We start from the raw sequence: 20518 nt of genomic DNA on the forward strand, positions 1-20518 counted from the left end.
ACCGATTAGTTTATGTTTTAGCGTTCTTCTTGAGATAAATTTCTTGGGGGCTTAAGCAATTTTCAGTTACATTACAGCAGAGATCTAGTTCAATTTTTATAGCCGCCCGTCCTCATTTGCCAAGCTACTTTCATGTCTTGCGGCGGCATCTCAAGTACGGACATCTTGTTGCAATGTTCCGTGTTCCGTGCAAAAGTGTACTGAGTGATATTTAGAAACAGAGCATCATTTACTGATATTTCTCGATCATACACATATTGATTATAAATTGATTAATTACTTAATAAAGGATATATAATTTTTAATACGGTTTCGTGGTCGCACCAAAAAAAGTTGAAATTTACGACATTTTATAAAGAATAACACCATGATTGGTTCACATTATCTATTGTCGTTAAGACAGTGAAGTCTATGAGGTTATGAAGGGCTTGGTATTTTGGTAGCATGGGAGAACAGGGAATACAGTAATAAATTCTGATGAGCAGACAGTTTGGGACATATCAGATTTGATACGTTTTTTCCTCTTATGCTTACAATAGGCCTACAAGCCTCGGCCTTTTTTCCTCCTCGATTTGCGTTCATAATAATATTTCAAAAATTATAATCAGCATGCATTCTTCTTTAGAGCAGAGATGGCGCAGTCTGTATAACGTCTGGCTATGGGCTGGACGATCGATGGGTCGGAGTTCGAGTCCCGTTATGGTAAAGAATTTTTGCTCTTCAGCACGTCGTTTAGACCTACTCTGACGTCCACTCAACCTCATATCCTGGACTCTTTCCCCGGGGTATAGCAGCCGGGACGTGAAGCTGACCACTCAACTCCAACTAGTGACGAGGTCAAGAAAAATGTGGATTTGTACATCCACTCCCCTATACGCCATCACGGCGTATTGCTTAATTAGTTAAACACAGGGACAAATTTTACTTTTATGCAATCGTCTTTAGTGGCCTGCTACTTCTTTCCTCTTAGTTCAGTACTCTTCTGGGCACCTCTTCTCAGTCACTCTTGTAGTCTATGTTAGTCTATGTCATTCCCTGGACGACAGTTAAGTTTCTTTAGGTCCGTACAAAACAAGGGGTAAATTTGTATTTGTAAGCCTATATAATTTTAGATTTTCAAGGAGGATGTGCTGCGATAGGAGAGAAAGGATATGATATGTGTAGGATAAACCGCAGCAATTTGCTCCTGAACGAAACTGAACGTAGCCTGATCATTCTGTTTGCTACGTTTGACAAAATTTGAGCACGACCTTTCACTGCTTAACGACCTCAAATCGCTCCAATTCCCTCGTACGCTTTTAAGTCAATGCGCTTGAAAGTGAATTCGTAAGGCCTGATTATCCAAATGCGACCACTTGTCTCGCAGCTGTCACATTCTCTCGGCCCCAGGCCTCCAGCATGCATCGACGCTGCATAATTCAAACAGCGTTACTTAAGGCGTGTTTTGCAGCACGGTTATGTAACAAAGTAAAGGTAAAGCTATCTCTGTAACAGGCTGTGAAGGCCCATAGGATTGTGAGACATCGAGGGTCCCACGTGATCTAGACAGTCGGTATACAGATGGCGGTAAGGCTGTCAACCTTACGCGTCGGTCGCCCTTTGCAACCAGGAAGATTACTGAAACTCTTTTCTCTTAGGGCCTGAGTCGAAACCAGGGCCATAATGCGGCTGGAAGGAATAGATAAATTGAAAAAATCCAATGACCTCATCGGGACCCGAAACCGCGACCTTCCTGCTTGTAGCATAGTGCCTCAGCCAACTACGCTACCGTGTGCCCCATATGTACAAATACTTATATAAATTATACTAAGCAGATTTCGAGATCCTCAGAAATGACGCAGTTTGACGCCAGAACAATGAACGGGAATGTATGCGTTTTGGAAGGGTCTCCGTAAAGTCAGTTTCGTTTAGATATCACGACTATCTGTTTTCTATGTGCATGCAGTTTTAAGTGGAGAGGATGATAAGCAGATGGCAGCACTGCAGAAATAAGTCTAAGAGCGCTTTCTCTGGAACAGTTGTTGTTACTATACATGGTACTTTCCCCCAAGACAGTGAGATTAATACTGACATTGCATAAGATAAGTTATGGCGAATTCTTATTTTGGATCGCTCTTAAGATTTTCTTACAACAAGCCTGCTACTCTAGTAACGACAGCGCTCTGATGGTGTTACGTCACCACTGGCGGGGGGAGCCGTGTCGTGCAACACGTCACAATGTCTTTCTTGATGAATACCTAGAGACGAGCAAGAATGTGTTGCGCGAAGTGAGGTCTAAAATTAATCATAATGCATAAAATTAACTCTTGACAACACTGATAATACGAGCTACTGGCCAGTAGGTGGTGAATATCTGTCAAATGACATAAGGAATATGCGAGAAAGCTAATTAGGACCTTAAATAAAATGCCCATTAAAATGAATTTATTGGAGTGAAATGCGTTTATCTATCTATCTATCTATCTATCTATCTATCTACGTACCTGCCCACCTACCTACCTACATATTTACCTATCTATCTAATCTGTCTGTCTATGCAACTATTTATATATATATATACATATAATAGTCAAACGTCCATCTATCCTTCCGTCGCGCTCTGCTTCTCCAAAAAGGCGCTTCGTAGGGAAATAAGGTAAATAGATGAGATGTTCCTATTTGAGAGGAAAAATAGGGATTTTTTTTTTATTTTCCTCTGCATGCAAGGGTTCCAGTCTAAATCAAAATTCTTTTCCATTCTTTCCTTACGAGAAGACCATTTGGGCCTTGTCAATAGTGAATTTATTTTAAAAGTGACCATGGTAACATCACGAAAGAGACCTGCTCTCAGTCCATATTCCTACAGATGTTAAGTCTAACTGCCAGGGACAAAACAAATTATAGCTAAGATTGAAGTGCAAATTTTCTGCACTGACGTACTTAAAGTATGTTGGTCGTCCTCCCTTGGTACCCCCAAGCGGTGCATCGTGAAAAATAATATTCATCTCAGAGAGACAATCCAGATGTAATAATTTATTTAGTTTTTTTAGATAAATTGGCAAGCATATCCCCAAAACTGTACCATTTCCCTCAAATCATGCATCGTATAAAACGTTATAAATATAAAAAAGTTCATCTTCTTGTGCCACATTTGGAGAAACGATCTTTCTTGCTTCAATAAAGAGACAGAAAGTGAGGAAAATATTAGTATATAAACGACATATGTGCCGGTAACGGTAGCCGAGCGGTCTAAGGAATGAAATGTCTTCGCTCGCGCGGAAGCCGGGATCGTGGGTTCGATTCCTACTCAGGGCATGGATGTTTAGTTTGTGTGTGTGCGTTTTTCTATATTTGTGTACCGGTAGAGGCCTTGCTACGAGCTGATCACCCGCCGAAGGAGTCCTACCGTGTGTGTAAGATCTAGAAAAAACGAAAGTCAACGTAGAAGTTCATGGAGGTAGGCCTAGGCCCACTGGGGCTGTAGTGTCAAGGAAAGAAAACGACATAGATATTCAAATGTTCCTCACGTCTTGAATAATTTTATGTTTATGCCAGTTATGAAAGTTTCATTCTTCATATCAAAGACGATTACATTAGATGAATGAAGAAAGAAGTTGAGAGGAAGATACAATGAATAAACTGAAGTTTACAGTACATTGTTATGTAGTCTCATTTCTCCTTTTAAGTTAACTCAGTTGTGTTCACGATCAGTTATAAGTAATGTGCAGTATTACTTTCTATAGGGTTCTGACGATGTTGTATAATACCCAGAATTACTGGGTTTTGGGGCTTTGTCCATCGTTCCGTGTTCTAGTAACTAAAAAACAAAACGATTTGGAAACTGGATATGTTTCCGTCCTCTGTGAAGGGGGCTGAAGAAAGGTATTCAGTTGTGACCCCTATAGAAAGCTAATCTCAAGTGACTGGGTAGGCGTCTTCAGCTCCCTCCGCCTGAGGACTGAAACATGTCAAGTTTCCGAAACGTTTTGTTTTCTAGTTACTAGAATACCGGACGATGGATAAAGTCCAAAAGTTCAGTAGTTCTGAATATAGAGAATTGTTATTTGAAATTTCAAAGACTGATTATGTTATTACGGAAGAAAGAATTTCTTTATGAGACCACACAAGAGTTCTATTCTTAAGACCATGAAAGTGGCGTGTTGCCCAAGAACCTACACCCGTTAATTGTGAGTAAACACAGTGCATAATAAAAGGATTTTTATTTAATTTCAATGTAGATTTGTCTACACTGCTACATTAGTCCCCTTATTAACAATACGATACCATACATCGAGATGACTCAAACATTGCGATGCAATCGGGAGTGTTCTGGTGGGAGGAGTCGCATTTCTGTGTTTGCGATTATTGGAATTAATACATGGAACTTAAATATTATTTTACGTAAAAATGCCATTAAAAAGCTTGATTTATATTCCCAAATTGCAACAATAAAATTTCCTCCTTTATATCTATCCAGTATTTAATCTGTTGTTTTTGTCTTTTATTTTAATTTAAAAATTACAGTTCCAGACTACCCGCAATTTTGTCAACAAGAATATTTTACGTGCTTTCACTGAAATTTAAATTTATGAAAAGGTGTTTATTTGTATCGTGATATTTTGGTGACAGCATCTAACGGACAGATACTATATTATCTGGTCATTAAAATGTCAATTCTTAGATGCAACGAAAGACCGTGCCGTAACTGACGCGGTTATTCTTTGGCTTCCCAAGGCAGCGGTCCGGTTTTGATCCCAGATCAGCTTATGTGGATTTGGCGGTGAATAAATTGGCGCTGGAGCAGATTTCCCCCGAGTACTTTGGTTTCCCCTCCCAATTCTCATTCCACCGACTGCTCCACATTCATCTTTATCTATCAACCCGGGCTGTTACAATAGGCCAGTTAGTAACTGACGCATAAAGTGGACCCATTCTCAGCCCATCCCACAAACAAAACACAAACTCCATGGCCTGTAATCCGCAAGCGAACTATACCGACCGAGCGACTGTCGCTTGTCGGCGAAGTTAGTGAGCACTTCAGCGGATAGAGGGTGTCGCGTGGTCAGTGCAAGGAATCCCCACGGTCGTTAATCTCGGTATTCTAGACCGGGACCGCTGTTTCTTTGAAATAGCTCCTTATCCTCACTAGGCTGAGTGGACCCCGTTCCAGACCCACTATTTCTCAGAAAGTCTGGTAGCGCCGGGAGTTGAACATCTGTACCTCTGCATCCGTAGTCAGGAACGCTGATGACTAGACCGCAGAGGCGGTCCCATTCCACACAAAAAGAGGGGGGAAACTGGAGCTAAAAACATAAATATTGCTTTGAGAATACGAGAACTGGTTGGGATTCCATAATATCAAGTCCCGCTCAATATAGTTTAACTTAACACCAAATTATTAAAGCTGTTTTATATTTACAGACACCAAACAAGGCCTAACTAATCCCCCTTCACACTGCAGTCTCTCCCACAGTACTTCACACATCGCTTTCTTACGTTCCTAGTTGAACTGAAGTAAATATAATGTAACATGTTTGGGGGAAGAAGGTGAGACTCAAACCCCACCCCAAATCGAACTAGTGGACGACTTACCAGAATTGATTACAATGCCCATTATGTGTTTAAATCTGGGCCGCTCGCAAACCTTGCCTTTGGCTCCAATTTCAATCACATCCTGTAGAAAGGCAGAGTACGGCACTCATCTCTGGTTCAGCTCGGTGAGAAGTCTCTCCTGCCTGCTGAAGAAACTGGCCTATCTCCTTCTCTTACTGTGTATATTTTAGAAGATTTTACGTAATCACCTTGTCGATGAATGCCCCATCTTTACGGAACAGGCCCATTCCTTGTCATTTGTACAGAGCCCCTTCCTTGATGTCTATAATTATTCATCTGGGCATAGACAAAACCCACAAACCCTACTTCTTAATTATAACTGCTTCCTCTCGTCTTTTTTCATTGGTTCTACAGCCCCTTTGGACCCTGGCGTCTGATTTTCAGTTTCATGATCATTTTACAGACGGTAGGACTCCTTGGAGGAGTGTTATTCGAACACACGATCCCGGCTTCCGAGCGAGCGAAGGCAGTTCATGCCTTAGACCGCTGGGCTACCGTGACCGGCCTCGTCTCATCTATACCCAAGTAATTTCTCGCCCTTGAGAGTACCCGAATAAAATATCTGTATAATTTACATTCCTTTGTCTGTATCCATCTCATCTTCCTTAACTGTATTTGTTTTTTTCATTGGCGCTACAGCCCTCGTTTGGGCCTAGGCCTACCCCAATGAAACTCTCCGTTTCACTTTGGTTTACTGTATCTTAGACATACGGTAGGACTCCTTGGGCTGGTGATCAGCTAGTCGCAAGGCCTCTACCTGTACACAAACACAGAAAAACGCACATAAACATCCATTCCCTGAGTGGGATTCGAACCCAGGAACCCGGCTTCCGAGCGAGCGAAGACAGTGCATGCCTTAGACCGCTCGACTAACGTGACCGGCCTCCTTACCTGTATAGCACTGATAATATTATGTGGAGGCTGTAAAGCATGAAATTTCACGCTGCGCAATTTTGTTTTCATTCTCCTGTTGCTTCCTCTCTATTACGTCAAATATTCTCAAGAGAATATTTTCTCAGAAACCCCCACATTTGTTCCACTTACTCCTACATAAATTTTATTAGACACAGTTAAAATTATCTGGTATTAATCTGAGACTTACTTTCATATAGGCCGCGCCATAGCTCAAGCGGTTAGTCGCTGGCTTCCCATCGCGGCGGCCCGTGTTCGATCCCGGGTCTGGTCAAGTGGGATTTGTGGTGAACAAAGTGGCGCTGGGGCAAGTTTTCTCCGAGTACTTCGGTTTCCCTTGCCAATCTTCATTCCACAAATTGCTCCACAATCACCCTCACCTATCATCTGGGGCTGGTACTGTAGGCAAAGACTTAGGGACTTAGTCCCACTCCACCAGAAATAAAAAAAAAACGTAGTTTCATATACTCCTGAGCATGCAAAATTTATAATTTTTGTAAAAATATAGTAATAACCTGTTTGGTACTTTGGATATGTATATTTAGACTTTCGTATGGTGGTTATATACATATAAGCACAATAGACCACTGTAGGTGGCGCTGCAAGGGCCGAGAGGGCCCACTCCTTATACAGTCATTCATGGTCGTTATAACTAATGAACGAATGCAACTAAACCCTGGCTTATACAAATTCGAATGAAAATATTTCAGAAAAATACAACAGGAAATGCTTTGTGCATTAGAAATTACCAACACAGTGGTGTTACGAGATTTTAAAGTCGCCTATGACAATTTTCAATTAACCGAAATTTATGTTAGTTCAAATTACATGAAGAAATTGAATGTTAAGTAAAACTTAAAGGTAAATTTGTCCCTGTGCTTAGCTATAAAAGCAGTACGACGTGAAGGTGTATGGGGAATTTGATGTATACATCCAAATTTTCTTGACCTCGGCACTAACTGGAGGTGACTGGTCAGCTTCGTGCCCCTGCCGCTTTAGGCCCGTGGAAAGAGCCTCCGACACCCATTGGATAGGAGCAGGGTGGGCCCCAGAACCCGTCTAGATAACATGGAGAAGAGAAAATTTTTGCTCCTGCCGGGACTCGAACTCCGACCCCTCATTCGTCCAGCCTGTAGCCAGTCGCTATACCGACGATATTGTCCCGGCTCCTAGAAATTGTACAATAGCTGGCGTTTAATATATTTTTGTGACTAATAATAATAATAGATTCTGGATTGTATGATTGGATTTATTGACGTCTTCTATTACAATCACTCTTAATTAGAGTCAGTTATGACAGCTCACAATCAATGACTGTCTCAGACTCGCTCCATTCTTTACTGGACTGAGAGTGTCTTCTCTTCCACTGTGACTGACTTGGTTCTGATTTACGCGTCGGTCACTTCTTGAGCTTCCGCTGTCCGCTGGTTAACACTCTACAGCTGAACACTCAACTGAATTCAAATGAACTACTGAACTCACTAAACTCTCTTATGAAAGACGAATGCCAATTGGCGAATCACGAATCACTAAGGACGGATGCCGAATCAAGTCAAAGTCACATTGCGACTGACAATCAGTCAGTAATTCTTGGTGTCCAGACCCATCTGGGGCTCATGACGAGATATTTATTACTGTTTGACAGTTATGGTCTTGTTTTTGTAGGGCGCCCTCGAGTCGAGTCTTATATTACGACCGGCGGTCAGCCTGCCAGTCTATCTTGGAACAAAGAACACATCTGGGGCTTACAACCAGATTTTTATTACTATCAGGGAGTTTCGTGTTTGTTGATGTGGGGCTTCCTTTCTAACGAGAAGACGGGTCTGTCGTTTACAACTGCTACTGGTGGTCGCCAGTGCAGTTATTCTAAGGTGCGAGTCGCTTGGGACTCGCAACCATATTTTACTACCTCGGATCTGAGACTTCCCTTTTCATCGTCTCCTATGACTCGCAGGGTCACGGTGGAGGCATTCGACCCCGCTTAACGCGGGATTGCGGTGCCCTCAGTTACGTGTTCCCCCTGAATAACTGCGGGGAGGACCGAATATAAGTAACCACACCCAACAATTCTTCTACTATTTCGTGTTTATCCGTTGTTGTGAAAACGTGTATCAATTTCGTGGCAACGATCTGGTTCTCCCACAAGCCTATCCGTTGCTGCAGAAACCTGCCTAGAGTGACGTTGTCTAGCAATGAACTATTCCGACTTTCAAGCGTCATATCACAATATACATACTATTTTCTGTGTGTAACTTATGTGAAAGTTTATGAAGGAAGTAAGCACATTAAATTATTTTCCTAAATCGAAATTATATTTATTTTCACTTGTCGCAGTTAAAAACGTTTTAACATTAAATAATTTAATGTGTTAACTAAGAGTGAGTCTAAAAGTTTGCGATGTGAATGTAGTAGTGATTCCATGAACGAGAGTTCTATAGCACAGGAAGAGCCACAACAAAGTAAAACCACGTCTTTGCATTAAAGCTCTTATAAATAAAATTATTTACTGCACTTTACGAACTTTAAACTATGTCTTTTGCCAGTTCTGAAGAAATGTCTGTTAATGAGGCATTGAGTGACGGAGCGTGTTTTGTAACACAGCAATGGGCTGTGGTTGATAAAGAAGTATAGATTTATAAAATAAAGAAACTAATGGTATCCGCCCTGGGTGTACACTCCGTCAGAGCTTCCTGTGAACGCGTAGCCATCGCCGAGGCCCTCGTAACTGTAGTCCACGGCTGCGCTCTGATGGCTGCCAAGACCCACGTAGCCGCCAGAGAGATCGCCGTGCTCCAGGAGAAATGGCTGCAGTTTCTTCACTATTACAGGGTGAGGGACAGAGACTGGGTGGGGAACTTGCACAGGCACTGGATAAGGCTTAGCTACAGGCACAGGATGAGGGACTTGGACAGGGACCTCTACAGGAACCTTCACAGGGTACGGAACAATTTTCTCAACTGGGTACGGCACTTTCTTCTCTACAGGGACTGGGTAAGGTTTGACCACAGGAACTGGATAGTGCTTCACAACAGGCACTGGGACGGGAACTTTGACGGGGTAAGGGATCGTTTTCTCTACCGGGACTGGATACGGCTGAGGGACAGGAATTGCCACTTCCTTTGTGATGACGATGCTTTTGATGCGGCTGGAGGGATTCAAGTTGTGGTCCCCGTATCCCAGCAAGCCCAGGCTGTGCTGGCCTCCCAACTCGTACCCTGCGTCCCCGTAGCCGTACCCGCCCGCGTAACCACCGATCAGCTTGTGGTCGTCATGTCCTTGAGGGACGTAGATCAGTTCCTCAACACCGCGCTTCTCTGTCTTACCGACTGAGGCCTTCTCCTGAGGATCTTTTTTCTCCTTCTTCTTCTCCTCCTTCGCTCCGAAGGCCGAGGTGAAGAGGATAACCATTAAGCACATCTGTTGACATTTAAAAATAAAAAGTAATACACAATTGCAGCACATGTACTTAAGGATACCAAGCAATGTCATCGCGAGATAAGTGCAGCTGGGAATATCAATTGGTGACCACCTTCCCGTGTTGTTCTCTGCAGTTATAGACCTTACACTGGGCCTTCTATCATTTTTAATTAAATTCAAATTTAAAAAATACAGTGGGAAAATATTCCGTATCACTCCGTGTTATTTTCTTTGTTACAGTAAGCAAGTGTGTTGGCCTGGCCGTAGCTCAAGCGGTTAGTCTCTGGCTTCCCACCGCGGCGGCCCGGGTTCGATCCCGGGTCTCCTCAAGTGGGATTTGTGGTGGATAAAGTGGCGCTGGGACGGGGTTTCTCCGAATATTTCGGTTTCCCCTGCCAATCTTCATTCTATCAAGTTCTCCATCATCATATTCACCCGGGGCATGTACAATAGGCCAATCAGTAGCCGCCCCCACTAAGCGAATTAAAAAAAAGCAAGTGCTTCTCAACATCGACTCCAGTAGTGCGTATAGGATCACAGAGGGGTCCAACGCTCGAATCATGAAGAAACTTCTCGCGGACACGATGAGGTCTGTGAGCTGACTGTTGCTAAGCCGTCAGGGAAGGAACAAGAAAAGAAAAAAGAAGGTGGAGGTTTCAGTAAGTGGGGCGTTGCTGAACTGCTGTGAGTACCTCAGGGACAGCCTAGAGCTGGTCACCGGCTACGAGGGGAACACGTATGGAGTCGCCGGGCACTACCTGGGGTCAGCAAGGTTGCAGTCAACTCTTCCGTTTAAACTAAGACTAGTACACTTAGTATATTCCTTTTGGGAAGAACTCATTTAATATTTAAGCTTTATTTCTGCGTTAAATTTGCCGATGAAATCTAAAAAATTCTGTCCTTCTGAGTGTTTCTAAATATTCTTACTTTTTATCTACTTTTAAACATCAAATTCCTAGCTACAAAGATTTGTCTGTCACTCGCACCAAATGGGAGGGAAATCTTGCAGTTCAAATGGTCTCCGTTTTGTTACTTCACACAGTACCAAAAAAAAAACAAAAAACAAAAAACATACTTAGCAAATGTTTCAAAGCAAGTATAATGACCTGGGGCAATACATTTTAAGAATAATACCGTCATGGTGTCTCCCTTTAAGGAGTTCACACAACCGACAATTTACCTTTCAAGTAGTGACCTAATTTATTTCAAAGTGCAAAGGAGATAGGCATACAAACGCTTCAGGTTAACAAACATTTATTTCTTTGTATGTAAAATACTATATATACAATGTATATACCATGCTGTATAAATTGACAATTTAATTTTTAAGATATGAACTTTATCTTAAAACGGGTTTTCTTATAAAAGAATATTCTAAATTACTTGTGGACTTAATTTAATAATATATATCCAGTAAGAAACAAACAATATCAAAAGAACTAAGTATGATAATTACCAAATGTCACCGCTGAGTGCGTAGCACCCCTGCTTAGTATTCCAGAGGTCCCGGTTCGAATTTAGGCTACCCAGATTATGTGTTTCGTGATTTTCTGCAAATTACTCAAGGAAAATTCCTGGGTAATATCTTAAATTAGGCCAAGACATTCACATTTTTTCCCCATTCATTGTCCACTAAAAAGTAAAAAAATAAGGTAAAGCTATCCCTGTAGCAAGCAATGGAGGCCCATAGGATTGTGAGACGTTGAGGGTCCCACATTATCTAGACAATCGGCTCAGAGTTGGCGGTAAGGTTGTCAGTCTTACGCACTGGCCGCGCTTTACTCCCCAGGATAATTATTTAATTCCTGGTACTCAATTCTGTTAGAGACTGAATCGAACTCAGGGCCATAGTGCGGCTGGAAGGATTAGGTAAATTGAAAAAAAGCCAATGACCTCATCGGGATTTGAACCCGCGACCTTCCGGCTTGTAGCATAGCCCCTCAACCAACTACAAATCATCAGATAATACACAGCCTGAACAAATTATTGAAAGCGCAGTTAAATAAACAAAGGAGAATATTAAATTTAAATAAAACACAATAAAATAATTAGGGTAATCTGGGGCTCTACTCGGCCTGTGGATTTCGATGTAGGAATTATCACCTGGAAAGAATCTTTTCACTTCAGTCAGGCCCTTTTGAGTCTCGCTACGTCTTACCTACTGAATCGCGTGAGCCTTGTTCGTGATGCAGGTACTACCATATTCAAATGCCGACTGAAGATACTGAGTCCGTAAAGACAAGACCGTAACTTTCATTCAAAAAAATATCTGGTCATGAGCCCCAACTGGGGCTCGACACCAAGACAGACAGACTGACGGACCATCAGTTGTAACATGACTTTGACTTTGACTTTGAGTCCGTACGTAACAGCCGTTTCTTGACCCACAATCAGCTCTTCTCGGTTCACCACTCGTTTATCCTTCCACGGAGTTTGCCTCAGTCACATAACAGTAACAGCGGATTTGGTTTCGTTAAATTACCGAATTATAAACTAACACTAGTGTGCCATTCTTAATTTCTATAATTTATATGGAATATTTGCTTTACGGTTATTATATAATATTCATGTTTTGTATACTCACGTGCAACTTCATGATGCTGAATGCAGTCCAGTATGCCGTCGCGACACGAGCGCTGCTTGCCTTTATATCGACTACCAGTTGAACTGAAAACAAGTGAATAACTACACACGATACTTTCGCCTTTCCGAACTTACACCATCGCAGCTTGTTTTGGTCTTGTTTCTGCGTAGTGTCCCGTATCTGACAGGTGGTACTGTAAGACAAGGACCCAATACAAATTGACAATCTTCGGACTGAAGGGGTTACTAAGAGTTGAATGAATTGTGGTCTAGTGGTCAGCGCCCCTGGCTACAGATCCAGAGATCCGGGTTCGATTCCCGGCGTTACCAGATTTTTTTCGGAGAAGTAGTGGGTCTGGAACGTGGTACACTCAGCCTCGTGATGATAATTGAGGAGCTATTTCAAGGAAATAGCGGTTCAGGTCTAGAAAATCGAAATTAACGACCGTGGGGATTCGTTGCGCTGGCCACGCGACACCCTCTATCCGCAAATTTGGTACTAAACTTCGCCGACAAGCGGCGGTCGCTCAGTCGGTAGAGTTCGCCTGCGGACTAAAATCAAGGAGTTTCTTTTAATAGTTACATCTGTTCCGATTTGTCTTCGCCTCAAACAAAGGTCTGTTTGAGCAGTCGCTGCTGCTGTTGGGAGTTCTCGTCGTGGTCCAGTGCGCTGCAGTTCGCAACTTCACGTCATAATCATCTGAAATTCTATTTTAATATTTTCCTGGGTGATTGCTTCCAATAACCTTTTGCAATCAAATTATCGTAGTTATTTAAGTTGAACGGTGTGACCCAGAAGAGGGTCAGAATAGTGGGGCACAATACTGACCAAATGAGAATTCAGCGTTCTAGGAAAATTTACTACGTGATAAAATTTCAGCTCGATATAATTTTCCCGATCAGTTTTCTTGTAAACGTGATTTAAATTTTTCATATTGGTGAAAATTTACATTGTGATCTTGTGGGTTGTGACAGCCTTTTGTATCGTAAGTGTTATGAAACGTGTTGGAGGAACACAATACAATCATCTGCATGGTAAACTGTAGCAATCTAGTAGGTCACACAATATCATAACGCAGGAGATAAAAGTGTGCGTGATTTGTCTGTTTAAGTATGGGCTTTACTAGCATTTCCACCAATTTTAATGCATTGGAAAAGGTTTAAATGAAATGATATAAATTGCCATTTCAAAATAGAGCGGGAAGGAAACGTGTATTTCCCTAATTCTTTCTTTACAGTTTTGCTGCGCCGATAGGCCGCGCCATAGCTCAAGCGGTTAGTTGCAGGCTTCACACCGCGGTGGCCCGGGATTGACCGCGACGGCCCAGAATTAATCCCGGGTCTGGTCAATTGGGATTTGTTGTGGACAAAGTGGCGCTGGGGCGGGTTTCCTCCGAGTACTTCGGTTTCCGCTGCCAGTCTTCATTCCACCAAATTCTCCATCATCATAATCACACGGGGCAGGCTACAATAGGCCAATCAGTGGCCGCCGTGCCGAGTGGACCCAGTTGGACTTCACCCCTCGCTATGTGAATTAAAAAAAAAATTGCTGCGCCGATACAAATATGTGGTTGCAAATCTCATAATACTGTAGAATCAAAGGGTAGTGTACTTGTATTTGTTAAATATTTGTACAATATACAAAAATATTTCAGTTTCTGGAGTTATTGATAGATATTACCTGGATTTGTGTTAACACCATGTAGATCAACAGGCCTGTTTATGTGGTGTGCGGTTTTTAAATTTTTTTAAAGACAGTCTTCTTGTTCACTTTGATTTCATTAAAAGCCATATTTATATTAGACCACTAAGAACAAAGTTGTAATTAACTTTGCAACTTCATGTAGTCCTCGATTAATTTTGAAAACATAACGTGTGTTATGTGGCACGAAACGGTATGCACTCTGCAGGTTCACTTCGTGGAGATTGCATGAAGAATATAACTCATTAATTCATTCTGAAAATATGAATTTAATTATTTCATTACGCCCCCGCAATTCCTGTCCCCATCTAAAATATCTTACTGCTATGACCTCTAAAATGATTTTGGGCAAGACTGGATTCATGGGTGAAACGTGGGGTATCGGTTTTGTGGCGAAAATTTATTATTCGTTTAAAAATAAAGGAGATTCAAATGCTTTAACGCCAACATTCATTAGCTGAACGTTCATGACAACAAGAACTAGCGCCTCTTGCACTGAAAACAAGAGGAGCGAAAGTTAAATACGTAACAGTAACTTTACTTTCATTCAGTCAGTTCGTGTAACCTTGGTGACGTCACTCAGCGCCATTCAGAAGCAGTAACGCGTACCGTTCTACTTTATTAACATCTGATGACTGCTGCGCCTTGATTGTACTCAAGAACTTTGTGCATGGCGAGCGCGGTTGTCTCAGAATCGCACGATTTACAGGCACTAGGATCACGGTTGCCAACCTCACTCTTCGGGTATATAGCGGCGTTTTGCTCTGTTACATTGTGGTGATAGAACCTCACTGAGTGCTGAAGGAGGAGGGTAGCACCCTTCATTTTAACTACCAGAGACGCAGGTTGTACTGAAACTAGTAGGAAGTTCCCTTCCCCCACTCCTTGCCATCATCCGTCTTCAGGAATAATTAGGCTAAGAAGAGTCCTGGGGATTGTTAATTTTCAAATACAGTAAGTAGATTTGTATATCTATATTTTTACCAATACGTTAATTAAAGACGCAATTTCCCCTGAAAATTTCATCAATTTAAGTAATTTACCTGTTTGTGTTGTCCCGTGTTTAGGTAGCGGCCTTGCGACAGGCTGATCACTCGTCCAAAGAGTCTCACCGTCTCTGAGAAATGATTACAGAACTGAATATGAGGCCTGGGCCCTGAATAGGCTGGAAGAGCCATTGAAAAGAAAAGTCGTTCTGCTTAACTAATTAAACACTACGCCATGAAGACGTATGGAAGATATATAGATCTACATGTTTTTACTTTGGCACTAGTTTGAGGTGAGTGGTCAGCTTCACGTCCCAGCCTCTTTACTCCAGGAAACAGCTCCCGGTACCAATTTTATAGGAGGTTGGGTTGAACCCAGAGCAAGTATGGACGATTGGAGAAGTGAAAATTTTTGATCCTACAGGGACTCGAACTCCGATCCCATAGCCAGTCGCTATGCCGACTACGCTATCCCAGCTCCGAAAAAGATGCTTTCGTTATTGTAAGCCTACATGTCAAATATTTAAATATGTTGACATTTTGTCTCCTCTGTTTTGTCTCTTGTAAGATTGTATTTCTTGGTACACTTCCTTCGCATACAAAGAGTCGCCTCTAAGAATAAGGGCAGAATGTAGGAAAATATTACAAGGGACTTTTAAAGATGACCACCTGCAATGATATTAACAAATTGGATTTAATCAAACTGAGCTAGCACAGAATGCATATCGATGTCACTTACTGATCAACTCCATGGCCTGTAGTCTGCAAGCGAAGTATATCGACCGAGCGACTGCCGCTTGTCGGAGAAGTTAGTGCCAACTTTAGCGGATAGAGGGTGTCGCGTGATCAGCGCAACAAATACCCACGGCCGTTAATCTCGGTATTCTAAACCGAGACCGCTATTTCCTTGAAATAACTCCTCAATTATCCTCATGAGGCTGAGTAGACCCCGTTCCAGACACACTACTTCTCAGAAAAAGTCTGGTAGCGCCGGGAATCGAACCCGGATCTCTGGATCTGTAGCCAGGAACGCTGACCACTAGACCACATTACTTACTGATGGTAATGGTAATATACTGCACCTTCAATTTGTATAGACCTACATACAGAGAATTTTATGTGATGATTATATAATTTTTGCCGAGAAAATCTCTAGGGTGGAAATGAGGAGGGAGACAGGGTCTGTCGAAGTATGCGCTAAGGAAATGGTGCATGAAAATGGCGACTGGAATGAACCGGCTCGGAACGTGACTTGTAGACAGGATATTTTAAAATTTCCGTTCAACAGATAATAATTTGAAGAAGGCCGTCTTCTGTGATGTGGAGCCATGTAGATCTTATGTGAACAGACGTTTCGGAGGACATATCGCTTCCATTTTCAGGGTAGAGAAATTCACGAGCGAGGAACCAACGTCACCTTGTGGCTACAGTTACATGCTGACGCTGGTTTATCACAAAGCTAGTAGTATGTTTGACCCTGTACCTGTTGTACACATGAACGAGTTTTATTATTTTTTTGCCTTACTTCGTAATGATTCTATCTCCACAATTTTGGAACAGAGGAAACAAATATGCAGTGTCTGATGCATGAAGAGTTCACGGTATGACAGAGAAAAAAAAAAGGGAACTGTTTTCTTCTAATTTGATTTTACTTAGTGTAATCAAGGATATACATCGCTCATGTAGTAGGTTACTAAATGTATGTATTTATAGTCTGAAAAATAAAGAAAACTTGAGACAGACCCATCAAGAACTAAAGCAATGATTTAGAGTACTCAGTATGTCTCTCTCCCCTGATAACCTCAATTAGAGTAGATCCCGTGTCTGGTCAAGTGGGATTTGTGGTGGACAAAGTGGCGCTGGGGTGGGTTTTCTTCGAGTACTTCGATTTCCCCTGCCAATCTTTATTCCATCAAATTCTCCATCATCATAATCACCCGGGGCAGGCTAAAATAGGCTAATCAGTGGCCGCCGTGCCAAGTGGACCCAGCTGGACTCCAACCCCCACTAAGCGAACCTCAATTAGAAGCCATAGTAACCTATAACGAAGTTAGAGGAAGTTTCCCTGACCCATACTACAATATGCACTGCCTGCTGCTACACTTCCCTTTGCCTCTCTCTGCATATCTGCTTGGCTGTACGCAACTTCTTGTTCCGTCCAGCGAATCAGAGTCTTCACTAATATATTTCATTGTGTTCCCGAATACAGCCTAAATTCCAAATCAGAACAAATCATATTCTAGCAATTTAAAGGTAAATCTATCCGTGTAACAGGTCGTGGAGTTCAGTGGGGTTTTGAGATGTCGAGAGACACATTTTCTAGACAGTCGGCGGTTATCAACCTTAAGCGCTAGCCGCTCTTTAACCCCTAGAGAGATACCTGATACTCACTTCTATTCGAGGCTGCGTCGACTCCAGGACCATAGTTTGGCTGGAAAGATTACGTGAATTGAAAATTCCAATTACCTCATCGGGAATATTACCCGCGACCTTCCGGCTTATAGGGTAGTACCTCAACGAACTACGCTACCGCGTGCCCCTATATATTGGCAAGTTATAATAGTTAATGGCTTGCTCCATTGTTACAAACCACTGAAATATAAATGAAACTGAAACTATAATCAATCAAATCCATACCATCCTATCCTGTCTCTTTAGGATCCATTGTAATATTGTCCACCCACCTAAGGCTTGGTCTTTCAAATGGTCTCTTTCCTTCTGGCTTCTCCACCAATATCCTATAAGCATTCCTCGTCTCCCCCATTCGTGCTACATGCCCTGCCCACCTCATCCCCCTTCACTTGATCTTTCTAACTATACTTGGAGAAGAGTACAAGTACATTATGCAGTTTTCTCCAACCTCCTGTCACTAGATTAACATCTGAGGGACAACGAATATAATTGCAATTTGTATTTGAATTGATATGGCATTGTTCTTTATAATCACCCCAATAATGTTTGAAGTAAAAAATAAACCCGCAAAATTTGTTATAAAATATATTTGTGCCACGATACAAAAGTCGTTATACATTATACAAATATTCAACATGTCTCTAACATAAGAATTACAAAACATATTAAAATTAATTAGTGCACACATGCAGTTTGAATTATAAAAATACCTATGAAAGAGGATGAAAAGACTTTGCTATGATCTTTCTGGTGTTCTGGCGTACAATGTACATACTTGTATCATAGGACACCTCGTAACATTCTTGTCTTGCGAGCCGTGCGAAGCTGTAAAATTCCAGGACATCCTTGATTTCATGACTGATTTAAGCATGCGCCTGTTCAGAGACCTACGAAAATAGTGGACGGAGGTCCTTCACAGTGCTGGTGAGTGGCTTCACTTAATGGTAGCCACCCAAGCCATAGCCTCCCCCGAAAGAGTGTCCGAAGCTGAGGCCCTCATGTCCGAGACTGTATCCACTACCAATACTGCCATATCCTCCGTCAAGGCCACCAAAACTGCCACCCTTCACTAGAACTGGGACAGGTTTGTGAACCGCAACAGGTTGAAGTACAGGTACAGCCACGGGCTTGGGCACAGGGACAGCAACTGGCTTAGGAACGTGCACCGGGACGGGGACCTTAACAGGATACGGCACTGGTTTCTCGACAGGGTAGGGCACCGGTTTCTCCACAGGCACAGGGTAAGGTTTAGGGATGTGAACAGGATAAGGTCTGTCTACAGGTACTGCTACTGGAACCTTCACAGGGACAGGGATCTTCTTTACAACTGTCACTGGGTACGGTTGTGGCACAGGGACAGGCACCTCCTTGGTAATGGTGATGGCCTTCACATGGCCATCGCCTCCGTATCCGAATCCTCCGCCGTAACCCAGACCTGAACCCAGGTCGTGCCCGGCACTCAGTAGGCCGATGCCGTGGCCTCCTAGAGAGTAGCTACTCCCGTGCCCCAGGGAATATCCGCCCCCGTAGCTGCCCAGTCCGTGGCCGTATCCCAGGCCGTAGACGCCGCGCTTCTCTGTCTTGAGGGTCTTTCCTTCTTCAGCGAGCGCAACACTGCACATCGCCAAAAGGACGAACACCTACGGACAAGGAGAAGGTGCTTTGTAGAACAAATAGGAGACAGGAACATTGTTACCATCATCCACGAACATGGGTAATAACATTCACAGATACCTACAGTCAAGGTTCGTCTTGTGTAGGGTTTAAGGTTCACACACCGGTGGTTATGGAGAGTTCTATCTTCTGGGATATAAAGCTTTGTAGTCCGTCGAAACTTCAACGATGTTTCTCAGGAAACCGCCTCCGTCTTCAGGGTGGAATAATAAACCGAGCAAGTAAAGAGCGTGAAAGCGGATGACAAGCAGAGCTCCGTTTGCCACCTGCTTTCACGCTGTTTTTTACTTGGCTTATTCTTCGACACTGAAGAAGGAGGAGATATATTCCAACGAATCGTCGGTTAAGTTTCAGCAGACTATACGGCCTTATATTCGAGAAGATAATGCTCTTCACTATTCGTCCTGTCCACAGGCACGCGAGTGAAACTGACCGCTCACAATCTGGTGCCGAAGTTACGAATGGTGGACCTATACCTCCACTCAACCACATGACTCCATGGTATATAGCTCATTAAATAACTAAATAGTAGGACAACTTTAATTTTACATTGTTTTTGATGTGTCTATGTGATGAATTTTGCAATCAGTTTGTTTGATGAAAAGTTGTTGGTATAATTTTCACTTTCTATCGATTTCTCGCCTTGCAGACTTCTACTTGTAACTTGCTTCCTGGGGCAATTTCTGTTTGAGTATATAATAATAGCTCAGCTAAGTCAGAAAAACTCCGAGTATTCAGAAGCCGGAAGTTTGGCGTGGATTGAGTAAGCACCTGAAGATGGCATTATTATGCCGAAACATGTAGTGCGAGTGAGAGAAGGAGATAGATGAGTGTATGCACTGCAAGACGGTTTAAATAAATCATGGCCGGAAGTTCAATTACTGCGTTCAGATTGGCCCTTCACTGATCCTTGTTCTCTCTAGGATGTCCGTTTCACATACTCGTAATACCTTAAAATACCTTCTGGCTTTACATTTTCATCTACACCCATGAATTCCAAGTTGTTTCTTCCTTTCAGGGTTTCCTATTAAAGTTTTATATATGTCATCTCACGCATGCGTGGTAACTCATTAGATTTCTGAAGACACATATACGTACATATCACGTGTAACGAGTTAGTGTGACGAATAACAATAGGTTCTGGATTCGATGATTGGATTTATTGGCACTTCTTTACAATTACAGTCAATGATAACAGCTCTCACATTGAACTCCTTCTGAAGGATGCCTGTCTGACAAA

At 42.5% G+C, this 20518-nt stretch overlaps 2 protein-coding genes across 5 annotated transcripts in view; one reads left to right on the forward strand and one right to left on the reverse strand.

Annotated features, from left to right (window-relative positions):
• The window catches only part of LOC111872784 (mitochondrial ribonuclease P catalytic subunit), a 516563-nt gene that overhangs the window by 429501 nt on the left and 66544 nt on the right, over positions 1-20518 (forward strand). The window lies entirely within an intron of this gene.
• On the reverse strand, positions 9154-15031 carry LOC111872814. The gene is made up of 3 exons (XM_023867002.2): positions 14914-15031; positions 12506-12588; positions 9154-9921 (listed from the first exon to the last, which is right to left on the reverse strand). Exons 1-3 carry the CDS (start codon positions 15029-15031, stop codon positions 9154-9156), a joined length of 969 nt encoding a protein of 322 aa, XP_023722770.2.

The sequence above is a fragment of the Cryptotermes secundus genome, unplaced genomic scaffold (assembly GCF_002891405.2).
Source record: "Cryptotermes secundus unplaced genomic scaffold, Csec_1.0 scaffold79, whole genome shotgun sequence".
Classification (NCBI taxonomy): domain Eukaryota; kingdom Metazoa; phylum Arthropoda; class Insecta; order Blattodea; family Kalotermitidae; genus Cryptotermes; species Cryptotermes secundus.

Excerpts from the sequence above, each read along its gene's own strand:
- LOC111872814 (XM_023867002.2), bottom strand. The coding sequence starts at position 15,031 with ATGAAGGGTGCTACCCTCCTCCTTCAGCACTCAGTGAGGTTCTATCAC. Across the intron at positions 12,589-14,913 it reads CAACCGTGATCCTAGTGCCT|TTCAACTGGTAGTCGATATA; the intron begins GTAAATCGTGCG and ends ACTTGTTTTCAG. Across the intron at positions 9,922-12,505 it reads TCAGCATCATGAAGTTGCAC|ATGTGCTTAATGGTTATCCT; the intron begins GTGAGTATACAA and ends AAATGTCAACAG.